The 14,558-nt window shown below is 46.2% G+C and overlaps 1 protein-coding gene across 2 annotated transcripts in view; it reads left to right on the forward strand.

Annotated features, from left to right (window-relative positions):
- nkain2 (sodium/potassium transporting ATPase interacting 2) overlaps window positions 1-14,558 on the forward strand; it is a 507,020-nt gene that overhangs the window by 401,393 nt on the left and 91,069 nt on the right. For both annotated transcript variants that reach the window (XM_048597243.1, XM_048597244.1), the window contains exon 4: window positions 1,738-1,938. In XM_048597243.1, coding sequence (XP_048453200.1) covers window positions 1,738-1,938 — 201 coding nt within the window. The remainder of the gene's footprint in view (window positions 1-1,737; window positions 1,939-14,558) is intronic.

Raw genomic sequence — 14,558 nt, forward strand, 5'->3', positions numbered from 1 at the left:
AAGACCCACTCCTCGCCATGGACAGGACCAATGTCATCTACAAGATCCCCTGCAGAGACTGCGAGAAACACTACATTGGACAAACAGGAAGGAAACTAACAGCAAGAGTACATGAACACCAACTGGCTAAAAAAAGACAAGACCAATACTCACTCATCTCAATCCACATGGACAAGGAGAACCATGACTTCGACTGGGACAACACCAAGATCCTGGGACAGGCTCGGCAGAGCCAAGCACGAGAATTCCTGGAAGCATGGCACTCCACGAAACATGCTGTTAATAAACACATTGTACTCGACCCCATATACATTCCACTACGGAGGAAACCCGGAAGTGAGGCAATCCGTCGCAACGGACCCCAAAGTTTAAAAACCAGGCAGGAAAACACACTGACGTTTCATCAGAGGCTGCACTGAGGATGTTGCCAAGCATGGTAACAAAACATCTGCGGAACAACAAACCAGCTCGGCAAGCCAACCAACTTCATGTTATCTGACAAGCAGCATGAATTGTAATATATCATGGTATGAAAAGTGAGCTTATGTTTTAAAGTCTATATTAAGAGAGATGGTTAGCAGCTCCCTTAACATGTTGAATGTCAAGAAGGATCAAGCAATATATGAGTTTCTGTTGTATATTATTTATTGTTAATTCGCTTCTGTCTGGGTCTTAAACCACTTGTAGCAGAAATTATTCCCCATAATTCCTTGTAAAGCAAAATAATAGAAGGATCATAATTCCCAGGGTTAAGGTACTCTTGAAAATAAACAACATAGAAATTTCACTCAAGGATAAAATTCTGACATCGATGGGCTCAGAGAGTGTGAGAGTCAGAATTTATGGCCAGATCTGTAACCGGGGTATTTAGGAGTAAAGGTTTCTTTGGCCTTCATCAGTCTTATTAAACAACTTGAGGATATTTGCAACGGACGTCCTGAAGTATCTTTGGCATAATATCAGATACACCCCAGTAGATCTCATCTGCTGCAAACAGACACATGTTCTGGGCTTTGTGAAGAACCCAAATTTAATGCTGTAGAGAGACCAATATTCAATAATGGATTTACCAACATAGGATTACATAGAATATACAACACAAAAATAATTGTTTTTGAACTTAAGTATCTGATTTTAGCCAGGATCACCATATTAGATATGAAGCCACCAATGATAGGGATGGCCCAGTTCATACGAACAGGTGTATATCTAACAATATGCCAGGAACTACAGCAAAGAATCTCTGGAAGTAGAGTATTCCTTTCCAAGGTTCCATCTTCCCTCCTGCTCAAATCTGTCCTTCAGCTCTTCAAACTGAAATTATTCAATTATATCGTGGCAGCCGACTTACTTATTGTTAAATATGCCATGATACACTTACATAACAAATATGTGATTATGCTATACATTTAAATGTTTTTCTGTCAGTATTTTGCTATTTTCTCACTGAAACAAGGTGCAATTTGTTCACTTAAAACTAACTTTCAAAGAATTTAAGCAGGAGGATTTTGTCTTATGGTAAACTTATGCAGGTGGACTGCAGCAGTTCAAGAAGGCAGCTTACCACCACCTTCTCAAGGGCAACTAGGGATGGGCAAAAAATGCTGGCCAGCCCACATCCCACAAATGATTTTTAAAAAATGGAGATTTTACTAATTGCCAATGTTCACCACGTTGTATCACAGGATACAATACATTTCAACATCATTTTAAATCCGTCATCTTTTTCTGTCACAGGATACTGACCTGATTATGACTTTTAACATTTCTATGCATCGCTCTTGGTGGATGGAGAATGGACCAGGATGTGCAGTAGCGACTATAACTGATACTCCAGAATGGGTACCGGAGGATCACCGCTACATTTATATCAGAGGGTGCCTCCTAGAATACCAGTATATAGAGGTGGCACATAGTTCACTACAAGTTATCCTTGCAGTAAGTACCCATTTCCTTTCAGCAGTCCACTTAGTGTAATTTTATATAGCGGAGGTGTTTATCGTATAGATATTCTCCCATATACCCACTTTAAATTTCACAGGAAGATCACAGAAACTTTTGGAAAATGTGAACACCATTTAGCACATTTTAATAGGGTTTCTGAACTTTTCCATAAAAGCTACAATAGATGATATGAAGAACTGCTACAGAGATTTGTGTGCGTTGTCTCGGATTGTGTAATGTAAGAAAATAATTAGTAGTTATGTTTTTTTTGTTAAAAAAGATGAAGAGTGAAGATTGTTGATATAGGACAATGGACAGTTGATGAAATGTTTTTAAAAGTGTTATAAATCAAAAGTGACCATATGGCACCAAACCTGGGTTTTGAACTCATGCAGGTTGCAAAGGTAAGGGAATAGAGATTGGTAAGTCTATAGTTATGATGAATTGGGAAAGAGGGAAATGCAATAGGAAACTGTGTTGATGATGAGGCCATGATCATCCTTTATGTAATGAATTCCTTACAAGTTGAGACTTGAATTCAAAATGCACCAGGGTATCTTGGTGAAATTGCTGTCACTGATATGGAACTTGCAGTAAGCAAAATATTGATGATTCTGAGGCAGTAAAAGAACACTGCAGTTCTGGAAGCACATGAAACACTCTTTGAAGGATAGAGACTGTGTCCTGGTGATGCTCTCAGTGTAAGTTTGAAGAGAGGAAAAGCCAAGCGACCTCACTTAACCAAGATACATTTGAATTATTTCCCAGAGATTATTACAAGCTTCTTCATGATTTTTCAATAAAAGATTAGTGCCACCATTCCTGCCTCTTCCATCACTTTGGGCAGCATGATGGTTCAGTGGTTAGCACTGCTGCCTCACAGTGCCAGGAACCTGGGTTCGATTCCACCCTCAGGCAGCTGTCTGTGTGGAGTTTTCACATTCTCCCAGTGTCTGAGTGGGGTTCCTCTGGGTGCTCTGGTTTCCTCCCACAGTCCAAAAGATGCATGGGTTAGGTGTTTTAGCCATGATAAATTGTCCGTAGTGTCCAGGGGGTGCTGGTTAGGTGGATCAGCCATGGGAAATGTAGGGATAGGGTAGGAGTTGAATCTGGGCGGGATGCTCTTCGGAGGGTTGGTGTGGACTTGATGGGCCGAATGGCCTGCTTTCATGCTGTAGAGATTTTATGATTCCATCGTTCACAGAAGTCAATTGGGGAAGGAGAGTTCAGCAGTAATCGAAATGGAAATAAGAAGAGGGAAATGCATGTCTGGCATTTAGGTAGAAGTAGATTCCAAAAGTCAATTGAAAATCTCTCCATTATAATTCTGCAGGCAGTGTTGAAAGGGCAAGGAATATGGCCATTGGCTTGGTTAAGGAACAAAGCCTCTAACTAGGCTCTAGAGAGACAACAGTGTTAGAAAGGGAGCTGGGGATTCCCTAAATTGACAGTTCCTACAACCTCAGTCCTCAAAGTAATCCAAGGCCTTGCCAACAATGCACCTCAGAAGTCAAGGTATTCAGGCTGCCTCCTAACATAAATGGGGTCAACTTGGATTCATGCATTAATGGCTAGAAGCCAGAAGAGGAGACGTGTAATTATTTTAATAGAGTGGACCCCTGCCAAGAAGACTATGTGCAGCATCAAGAAGATTCTTGTATTCGATGATGTAATATTTGTGGGTGGAAGGATACTGCTACCTTTCCTCGTTCCCTAATATTAATGAGTGTCTAAATGTATTGCAGTGGTGAAAGTGAGTCTCACTGAAAAGAGACGTTTGGCTTGACAAGATGCAGTTTACTGCATAACAGCAACAAGGTACAAGTTAAAGTAGTTAGACATTGGGCTGAACTTTTAAAAGTCACCATCGTTGCACCAGACCATAGGCTTCTTTCTCATGACAGAGAGAGAGAGAGAGAGAGAGAGAGAGATGGGGGGTGGGGGAGGGAGAGAGAGACAACTGGTGGTGTTAAACCTAAGGGTCACCACACCTCAGGCAGGGGGACAGGTTGAGAAGTAGAATTCTTCAGGGTATCCTCAGGAATGGAGTTAACCAGAAATCAGTCAATTTCAGTGAATTTCATGAAAGGTGTCTCTCTGTGAGCCCGAGCAAGATGTCTCATGCCATTTTCCAAAACTCAGCTGATTATCTATGCAGTACCTCTTGATGGTACATCTCTCGTCATATCTGCCCTCACCATAGGCAAATGTACTCCCTATTGCTGGAATCTCCAGGGATCTTTCAAAAACTGTTATGAGATTTTAGCTAGATCAGAATTGGGAGCACATTCTGGTCAGCATACCGCTGCCACATCATCACAGCTGGCTAACGAATGAAAACCCTGGCCTCTGCTACTCTGGGGACTATCAGAGACCAGGCGCCTACTCAGACCCAGCCAGGAGAGGAACCCACACTGTTAGCAATTAACTTCATGGAAGTGCACAAGACGCAAGGAGGCTGGTTTGTTAATGGCACTGGGTAAACTGAGTCAAAGGTTGGAGGACTCCACCAACACTGTTTGTACCATGCTGCCTCTGGAATGTGAGTGTGTTGGGATGCTCAAACGATAGACAGGTTGATAGCTGCCATGGAGAACCAAGCACAGCACCCACAGTGAGTGGCTGATGCACAGCCCTGTACTCTATCTCTCTAGCTATTGGCACTCAGCACCAACAGCAAGGTGACAGAAGGATGAGGGTCCTTGGTCTTGTTCTGGGTGCCCTTCTTCATATGGAAACTGAGTGGTGCCTGTAGGCACACACCCAGAAGAGAAACGACGTAGAAACCTCCCAGAATTCTTCCCTCTGGACACTCCAAAGGTGCCTGGATCATATACTTGCCTGCAACCCTCACCCCTCAATACAAGCAGAAGACACACTCTGCATTTTTGGGACAACTAGCCACAAACAGTCTTGGGATTGTTCAACCAAAACTCCAAGACCAAGAGGCTCCACTGCAGGACAGGCTCCCTGCATCCCCTCTGCATTCCAGCATTCTGCCTCCAATCCCCTACAATTAACTTCCCCAGCTTCTACCCGTGTCAGTGGCTCCTGATAATGCCCCCTTGATTTTTAGTGGACAGATACACAAAACTGACTGTGGCCCACTCTTTGACCAACTTTGACAAACTGCCCTGACCCATGATTGACAAGACTCCTTACTGTTCTGTATTCAACTCCTTGATTGACTTACCACGATTCCCCAGACTGGTTGCACTGGACCTACAAAGCTGGCTATGGCACACACCTGGACTGTAGAGATACGAAGCCCCTGAGCTTCACTGCCCCAAGTGACAAACTGACCATGTCCAAGCCCCTGGATTCATAATGGAGGCTAATCTTGATTTGCTACCCTGACCATAACTGAAGAGTGTCTCCCTTGACTTGACTGAAGACTACTCCATTCAGATTTGAGACACAGCCATTCGGTTGATGCACATGCAATGTTTTGCTGTCTACATTACTTTTTATGCCAGAGAATACAGTGTCGAGGGAAGGTCATATAATTCTGATATTTTGAGAAGATCACAAGAAGGGGTTAACCTATACCTGGAGATCACTAAATGATCCCAAATCGTGCGTTGACTGGGCCCAGCTTTTTCTTGTCTTATGTCCAGAAATGGCAGACAGCAACCTTTATGTATAATGAGAGTAACTTTCAACTACCGGAAGGGGAAAACAAAATTGATTCTTGACACAGAAAAGCTTCTTGGAGGCGTGAGAGCTCCAGTTGAGTTGAGAGTGGATAGTAAATCCAAAAATACTTCATTAGTGAAAGCTGGATGAAATGTTAGAAGCAGAAGTCTTAGTTAAAATTATGGTGATACTGTTGCCAAGGTTTGCCCAAAGTGTAATGTGTGGGACTTCATCCAGTTGCAAATATGCATCAATTATCCTGGCTGATCTTCTACTTTGAGGCTATTTGAATAAATTATATTCCCTAATCTTGGTCACAGAGGGGTCATTGCCTGTGGTCTCTTAGTTGTGCTGTGGCTACTGATGCCCACAGATAGGTTAAAAAGAACTGTAAAGTTTTAAAAGCATGGTTGGTCACTACAATCTGATCACCCTGTGTTTGAACTCATTGCCTTCTGGTTCTTTCATTTCTGTACATCTCCTCCACACTTCACACATCAGACATCCCTTTAAGTACGACGAGAGCGTAAATGATGAAAATTGTGACATATTCTAATTTTTCATTGTTCATAGGATTTTGACTTTGTTTCCAACATTTGTGTGGACATATTTTACTGGAACAATTTCCCCACTCCAGCCCAACATCCTTACCCCAGCCTGATACTTTCATTGAGAGAGTCTGGAAGTAACAAGGGCAAGTGCAGAACTTGTGAATGGGTTTATGGAAGGTTCTGCTGTGGTTCGTATATGTTGTGGTCATGTTCACTGATACTATCTGAAGTGCATTGGGGTAGGTCCATTGCCACCAACCCTTGTTATTGGTATTAGTCTGAGTTACTGATATCTACTGGCGAAGGATGCTCACATGATGTCCTGGACAGAAGAGAGTATTGGTCTTGACACACAGTAGGTTTATTACGAAGGACAGCAAGGTTACATTAAACTTGAGTTATGCGAAAGTTCCCTGTGAGATCTCAGGATAGATTTAAGAGTAAGTACACATTATTGTTCAGCTATATAAAGCTTAGTACTGAATTTGCATCCTTGAACTGGTACTGAACGCAAACTAGAACTTTGTTTTTGTGCCATATAGAACACATGGGCAAATGGAGTTACACCAGTATCCTTATATGGCCTTCCCTCAAGGAAAGTATCCAGCCCACTATCTGGGAAGGATTGAAAGAAACAAGATTGCCATTGCTCCAGTGAAGGAGACTTGGAGGAGATCATGCTATGCTGACATTGTTATGGGAATGAAATTAGAATGGAATAAGATACAACAACATGGAAAGAGTGTTCATAGAAACCCTACAGTGTGGAAGCAGGCTATTCTGCCCATCGAGTCCACACCAACCCTCTGAAGAGCATCCTACCCAGACCCACCCCCTACCCTATCTCTGCAATTCCCACCCTAGACACTAGGTGAACTTAGCATGGCCAATCCACCTAACCTGCACATCTTTGGACTGTGGGGGAAACTGTGCAGACATGGGGAGAATGTGCAAACTCCAGACAGACAGTCACCCGAGGCTGGAATTGAACCCGGGTCCCTGGTGCAGTGAGGCAACAGTGCTAACCATTAAGCCGATCAAGCGGGATCAAGAATGGTGATCTTTGCTCCAAAGAAGGAACAGAATGATCATGAGCCCAATCCATGTAGAACCCAGGACAGATACATAGGTAGTGAGATGAAAGGCCAACAACAAGGTGCCCCACGGCCATAAAGCATTGCAGGCAGGCTAAATTGATGGATCGTTGTGCATCTGCCCCTCAGTGGGAGGGTGTACTACCCATTGGAGCTGCTTGGTAGTTCCAGCTATCCTGGTAGTGCTAGACTTCTGGAATGTGCACTGAGGGACTGTAGGCAGGCTCAAAAAGAAGGCCTGATGGATTCCAGGGTAATGTGGGTCAGGGGGACATAAGGTGCTGAAAAACATCCTACCTAAGGGAGAGAATAATGGGCCATGTTGGAGGGGTTTGGAGTTTTAAAATGTGTGCCAAGAATGAAGGGAGTATGATCCTCTTGGGCAGGGATGGTGCTCCCAATAAGCAGACTAACCCCCATGGTAGACAACACACCTTTCCTTCCTACCGTTGTAATGCCTTAAAAGGAAGAGAAACAGAAAACTAATTCCCAACTACCTGCCTAGGCCTACCATTTTATGGTGTGGGCAAAGTGTTATTATGGATAATTGTGCTTTGAGCAAGCTCAGTGGGCTCTTAATCAATTTTTAACATATGGTGGGTGAACTGCCAATTTCAATGCCCACTCACACTTAATTATAGGAGTGAGCTCAAAGGTGAGTGGGAAGGTTGGTGAGTGATCTTCCTGACCTATCCAACATACCTGTCCAAATAAAGAATCATAGAATTGCAGAATGTTTAAAGCATAAAAGGGTGCCATTGACCCTGCCAACATTGCGCTGGCTCACTGAAGAGCATTTCAGCTCAACCACTCCCTCTATAGATCTTTCTCTGTAGGCCTATTTTTTTCCCTTTAAGTGGCATTTCCAATTCCCTTTTGGAAGCCCTGGTTGAATCTGACTCCCCAGGCTTCCCGGTCTTAAACATGCTTCTTTGACCAGAAATGTGGTCAAATCCTGACCACCAGTGAACTCAAAAGGGAAACAAAGCAAGACTTGTAATGGAATTGGACACAGGCTTTCTCATTGATAATAAGTAAAATACCTTAGCGAAGAATCACTCCTACAACAATGGATGTTACTCATCTAGTTTGCATGAAAGGTGGAAGCTGCTACACTTCCATAGAGGACACTGAAGATAACCATTATAGTTGACCTTGAGTAGCTTTAGGTTTTGAAGGTCCAACTAAAATCTACATGAGCAATCTGGTCTGACTGAGTGTGGGGCACAGAGGCACAGGGTGGTGGGTGAGTGGGGACTTTCATGTAACTCAGATGTAATGTAACTAACTACTAAGTACTATGCAGTGAACATACTCTGTTTATCAAGAACAAGGCTCTCTTCTGCTTTGACTTCCTGTTACCGTTCTTCCCTACTTGTTACTGCCAATCCTGTCAGACAACAGCAGATATCTGTCCAGTGGAACCAGGGTCATTCACATTGTATTGTGTTTCAGCATTCCTACAGCTTTGCATGAGGGCAGAATTCAGCATGACACGATGCCCTTGAAGCATCTATTAATACTAGCATCCAGAGGCAAGATGGCAGCCTTTTGAACTATTGTTTTTTAGTGGAAGTGCCATATAATGGACACCATTGTTGTGTTCATTTCTGTGAATATCAGCTCTATATAGAATACAGTCCTTGCCCCAGCCTAATAATTTCATTGAAAAAGTCTAAAAGTAACAAGGGCAAGTGCAGAACTTGCGAATGGGTTGAGGGAAGGTTGTGCTGTGGTTGGTTTATGTTGTGGTCACATTCACTGATACCATCTGAAGTGACATATAGAATAGAATGGTCTTCATGTTCCAGATAAAGTTCTAGCACAAGTTGGTGCTAGAATCATCAATGCTCCAAGCCATTGTGCATCAGCTCATTAGCAACCTACCCAGTTCATCTAGAATTTCTTCATATGTACGCATGAGCGTTTTCCAGTAGCCTGAGGCCTCAAAGTCTGGATTTGAGTTCTTTGCATTAGAGCTGGTATATGATCTCACTATCTGGTGAGCTATCTGCCAATCTTTTGCATACTTGTGTTGTTGTGTTGGTTATTCATCATACTTAGATCCCTTATCATGTACTTTAAAATATGTCGGTGTCACAGAATTTGACCTGTAATTTAGCAATCATGTTGAATAATGATTCATGTCCATTATCCCTTTCTTCTAAGTATGTTGTTCAATGTGCTTTCCGTTAGAAATATGAGCTTGCACCATGGGCTGCCATTTTGAATTCATAAGCTGTCTTATAATGTCCAAATCGCATGTGCTATCAAGCACAGTTGCATCCCCTAGAAGTTTATTAATGCAAATAAAGCAAGGCAGGTTTATACTTTCTGCAGAAAAGCATTGGAAAATTTTAAAATGTTATCGGACAACTATAGATTTGCATTTTATTAACTTTTATAGGTTGCATCAATGTAAAGGCTCAAGTCTCAAATAAATATCAGCTTTGCCTACATCATTACCTGATGATAATTTTAACTGGCATCCAATGATTACTTTTCTTTCAGCTTCACTTGTCCCATTATGTCTCAATGGGCTTTCATTTTTCTGCAGGAATAAAGATTCATCTGGTTTACTCGAAGCTGTTCATCACTGATGTTGACAAAGGAAACCTGTTACAAATGTAATTAGCTTTTGAAGCCAAGTGTAACGTGTTAAAATGTGAATAAGCTCCAAACAGCAGGTGTTTTGCATAAGAAGCCAGTTCAAGTTTGTCTTTAAAGAATTATGAGTTTTATTTTTAAACAATGCAAATGCATCTGCGTAAAAATAAGTATGACACACTGAAGTATGTCAGATTTCTCCTCTGGATTAAAATTAAAGTTGATTAAAACAGTTTGGATTAAACAGCCTTTTCTGATTAAAATGGGATTTAGTTTATAAAATTAAATAGTAGTAGTTAATTGTACAAGGATTTATTGTCTGTATCTAATGGAATTAATGGTATAAATTCACGCCTTCCAGCTCTTTGAACTAAATTACTTTAATTCATAAAAAAAATGCTCATGCTCAGGAAAATGAGTCTAAGTTCATTTCACATGCAATATTTTGCACAATTAATATAGCCTGGTCTCTGAAGATTAAGTCATTATTGTAGTGATGACTCACTTGATATTTATCTGATGCATACAGTCTTTAATGAGAAATATCACCAGTGTGACTGCCACCAGACGTCTTTTGGGGATATCGGGGCATAATGGTGTTTTTCACGAGGAGAGGCTGTTTCAGGTTCGCAATGCCATAAGATGTCCTGATAAGACAAGTGGGGATTAGAATGCCTGAAATGTGGTCTTTCGTTTTTGATGCCAATAACACACTACCCTTGCAAAATTTCCATTTCGCACAGCTGTGCACAGTAGTGCTTCAAAATCTCCCCTCCCCCTACCGCATCCCAAAACCAGCCCAGCTCGTCCCCGCCTCCCGAACCTGTTCTTCCTCCCACCTATCCCCTCCTCCCACCTCAAGCCGCACCCCCATTTCCTACCTACTAACCTCATCTCGCTCCCTTAACCTGTCCGTCCTCCCTGGACTGTCCTATCTCCTCCCTACCTCCCCACCTACACTCACCTTTACTGGCTCCATCTCCGCCTCTTTGACCTGTCTGTTTCCTCTCCACCTATCTTCTCCTCTATCCATCTTCTATCCGCCTCCCCCTCTCTCCCTATTTATTTCAGAACCCCATTCCCCTCCCCCATTTCTGATGAAGGGTCCAGGCCCGAAACGTCAGCCTTCCTGCTCCTATGATGCTGCTTGGCCTGCTGTGTTCATCCAGCTCTACACTTTGTTATCTCAGATTCTTCAGCATCTGCTGTTCCTACTATCTCTGATACAATTTTAACCCCACTGCGAAGCATCTTCTAAGGATGCCTAGCCTGAAGACATGCCTAGCCTCCCTCCAGACAAACCTCAGGGGATCTCTCTCCCACTGCAACTCTGTCGTAATCTCTTCGGTCTTGAAACTGCTCGACCATGTCCTGAAGCAAACCAGGTACTACAGCCCCATCACCTTTCTTAGTACCTGCCTACAGAACCAGATCATCCCCAATGGACTACAGTCCACATTCAGGCCTTCCCAATTTGGCCCCAACCGTGACAATGTCTACATTCATAGCATTGAGATCCTTCAGAAGCATTTCTCCCTGCGACTCCTGAAACACACACTCGCAGCGATGCGCCGGCATCTCCGGGCACTACAATCAAGCCTACCCCAGCTCAGAGCCTCCCTCTCCCAGACCTGCAAAGGACCTCCCCTGTTTTTTATTCTTCGTAGGATCCACAACCTGAACTCACAATTCTACTCAGCTTTATTGGACACTAAAAACCGTAAGTACAGTAAACGTACTGGTGCCTGTCACCCAACACAGGCCTCCTCCACCCCCAAATCCCCAGCCGTACCCAGGACCTTCCCCACAATGTGCCTGCCGCCATTGGCCATGAGGCCACTGTCGGAGAACCCACAGATGACGTCACATCCGCCAACACCGGGTACCCCACTTCCGGGACAGCGAATGCCATCACTGCTGATGCCACCGCCTCCATTTCCGAGACCAACACCACAGACACTGAAGACGCGCCTACCGTCACCGCTGCTGCCGCCGCCTACCCCGCTCCGCCCACCACCGACGCCGCTCTGCCCATCACCGACACGGACGCAACTCCGCCCACCGCCGATGCCGACGCAACTCTGCCCGCCGCTGACAACGACGCAACCCCGCCCACCACCGACGCCGACGCAACCCCGCCTGCCGCTGACACCGACGCAACCCCGCCCACCACCGACGCAACTCCGCCCACCACCGACACCGACGCAACTCCGCCCGCCGCTGACACCGACGCAACCCCGCCCGCCACCGACACCGACGCAACCCCACCCACCACCAACACCGAAGCAACTCCACCCGCCGCTGACACCGACGCAATCCCGCTCACCACCGACGCCGACGTAACTCCGCCCACAGCCGACGCCAATGTCGCTCCACCCACTGCCTCCACAGGCAGCAGCTCCAGAGGAGACAGCAACACTCAGCCCTGCTGAGTCTTCACCATTCCCCCAGACCCCTCCCTTACTGAGGATGAACGGTCAGTCCTCAGTAAAGGGCTCACCTTTGTACCCCTCCACTCAAACATCAACGAATACCGGTCACGTTCGGACATAGAGCAGTTTTTCCGCCGCCTCCACCTCCACGCTTACTTCTTCAACCGTGAACCTAACCCTCCCTCTACTGACCCCTTCTCCCGCCTCCAACACACCCCCTCCTCCTGGACACCACCCCAAGGCCTCCCACCCTCCCATAACCTCTTCATCTCCAACTACCGTCGAGACATCAATCGCCTCAACCTCTCCACCCCCTCACCCACTCCAACCTCTCTCCCGCAGAACATCCAGCCCTCCGCTCCCTCCGCTCCAATCCCAACCTCACCATAAAACCCGCGGACAAGGGAGGCGCAGTTGTACTATGGCGCACTGACCTCTACATCGCCGAGGCCAGATGCCAACTCTCCAACACCTCCTCCTACCGCCCCCTTGATCATGACCCCATCCCCGAGCACCAAACCATCATCTCCCAAACCATCCACAACCTCATCACCTCAGGTGACCTCCCACCCACAGCCTCCAACCTCATCGTTCCCCAACCCCGCACGGCCCGCTTCAATCTCCTTCCCAAAATCCACAAACCTGAATGCCCTGGTCGACCCATTGTCTCCGCCTGGTCCTGCCCCACCGAACTTATCTCCAGCTATCTGGACTCCATTTTCTCCCCCTTAATCCAGGAACTCCCTACCTACGTCCGTGACACCACCCACGCCCTCCACCTCCTCCAGAACTTCCAATTCCCCGGTCCCCAACACCTCGTCTTTACCATGGACGTCCAGTCCCTATACACCTGCATTCCCCATACAGATGGCCGAAAAGCCCTCTGCTTCTTCCTGTCCCATAGGCCCGACCAGTCCCCCTCCACTGACACCCTCATCCGCTTCGCCGAACTCGTCCTCACCCTCAACAACTTCTCTTTCAATTCCTCCCACTTCCTACAGACAAAGGGGTGGCCATGGGTACCCGCATGGGCCCAAGGTATGCATGCCTCTTTGTAGGTTACGTGGAACAATCCCTCTTCCGTACCTACACTGGCCCTAAACCCCACCTCTTCCTCCGTTACATTGATGACTGTATCGGCGCCACCTCGTGCGCCCACGAGGAGCTCGAACAGTTCATCCACTTCACCAACACCTTCCCTCTACTGACCCCTTCTCCCGCCTCCAACACACCCCCTCCTCCTGGACACCACCCCAAGGCCTCCTACCCTCCCTCGACCTCTTCATCTCCAACTGCCGTCGAGACATCAATCGCCTCAACCTCTCCACCCCTCTCACCCACTCCAACCTCTCTCCCGCAGAACGTCCAGCCCTCCGCTCCCTCCACTCCCTCCGCTCCAATCCCAACCTCACCATAAAACCCGCGGACAAGGAACCTTAAGTTCACCTGGACCATCTCTAATACTTCTCTCACCTTCCTGGACCTCTCTGTCTCCATCTCAGGCAACCACCTGGAAACCGATATCCATTTCAAGCCCACCAACTCCCACAGCTACCTAGAATACACCTCCTCCTACCCACCTTCCTGCAAAAATGCCATCCCCTATTCCCAATTCCTTCGCCTCCGCCGCATCTGCTCCCAGGATGAGGCATTCCACTCCCATACATCTCAGATGTCCTCGTTTTTCAAGGACCGCAACTTCCCCCCCTCAGTGGTCGAGAACGCCCTCCACCGTGTCTCCCGCTTTTCCCGCAACTCATCCCTCACTCCCCATCCCCGCAACAACAACCAAAAAAGAATCCCCCTCACGTACCACCCCACCAACCTTCGGATCCAACGCATCATCCTCCAACACTTCCACCATCTGCAATCCGACCCCACCACCAAAGACATTTTTCCCTCCCCATCCTTATCTGCTTTCTAGAGGGACCACTTTCTCCGTGACTCCCTTGTCCACTCCACACTCCCCTCCAGCCCCACCACATCCGGCACTTTTCCCTGCAACCGCAGGAAGTGCTACACCTGCCCCCACACCTCCTCCCTCACCCCCATCCCAGGCCCCAAGAAGACTTTCCACATCAAGCAGATGTTCACCTGCACATCTGCTAATGTGGTATACTGCATCCGCTGTACCCGTTGTGGCCTCCTCTACATCGGGGAAACCAAACGGAGGCTTGGGGACCACTTTGCAGAACACCTACGCTCGGTTCGCAATAAACAACTGCACCTCCCAGTCGCGAACCATTTCAACTCCCCCTCCCATTCCTCAGACGACATGTCCATCCTGGGCCTAT

The sequence above is a fragment of the Rhincodon typus genome, chromosome 5 (genome assembly GCF_021869965.1).
Source record: "Rhincodon typus isolate 14 chromosome 5, sRhiTyp1.1, whole genome shotgun sequence".
Taxonomy (NCBI): domain Eukaryota; kingdom Metazoa; phylum Chordata; class Chondrichthyes; order Orectolobiformes; family Rhincodontidae; genus Rhincodon; species Rhincodon typus.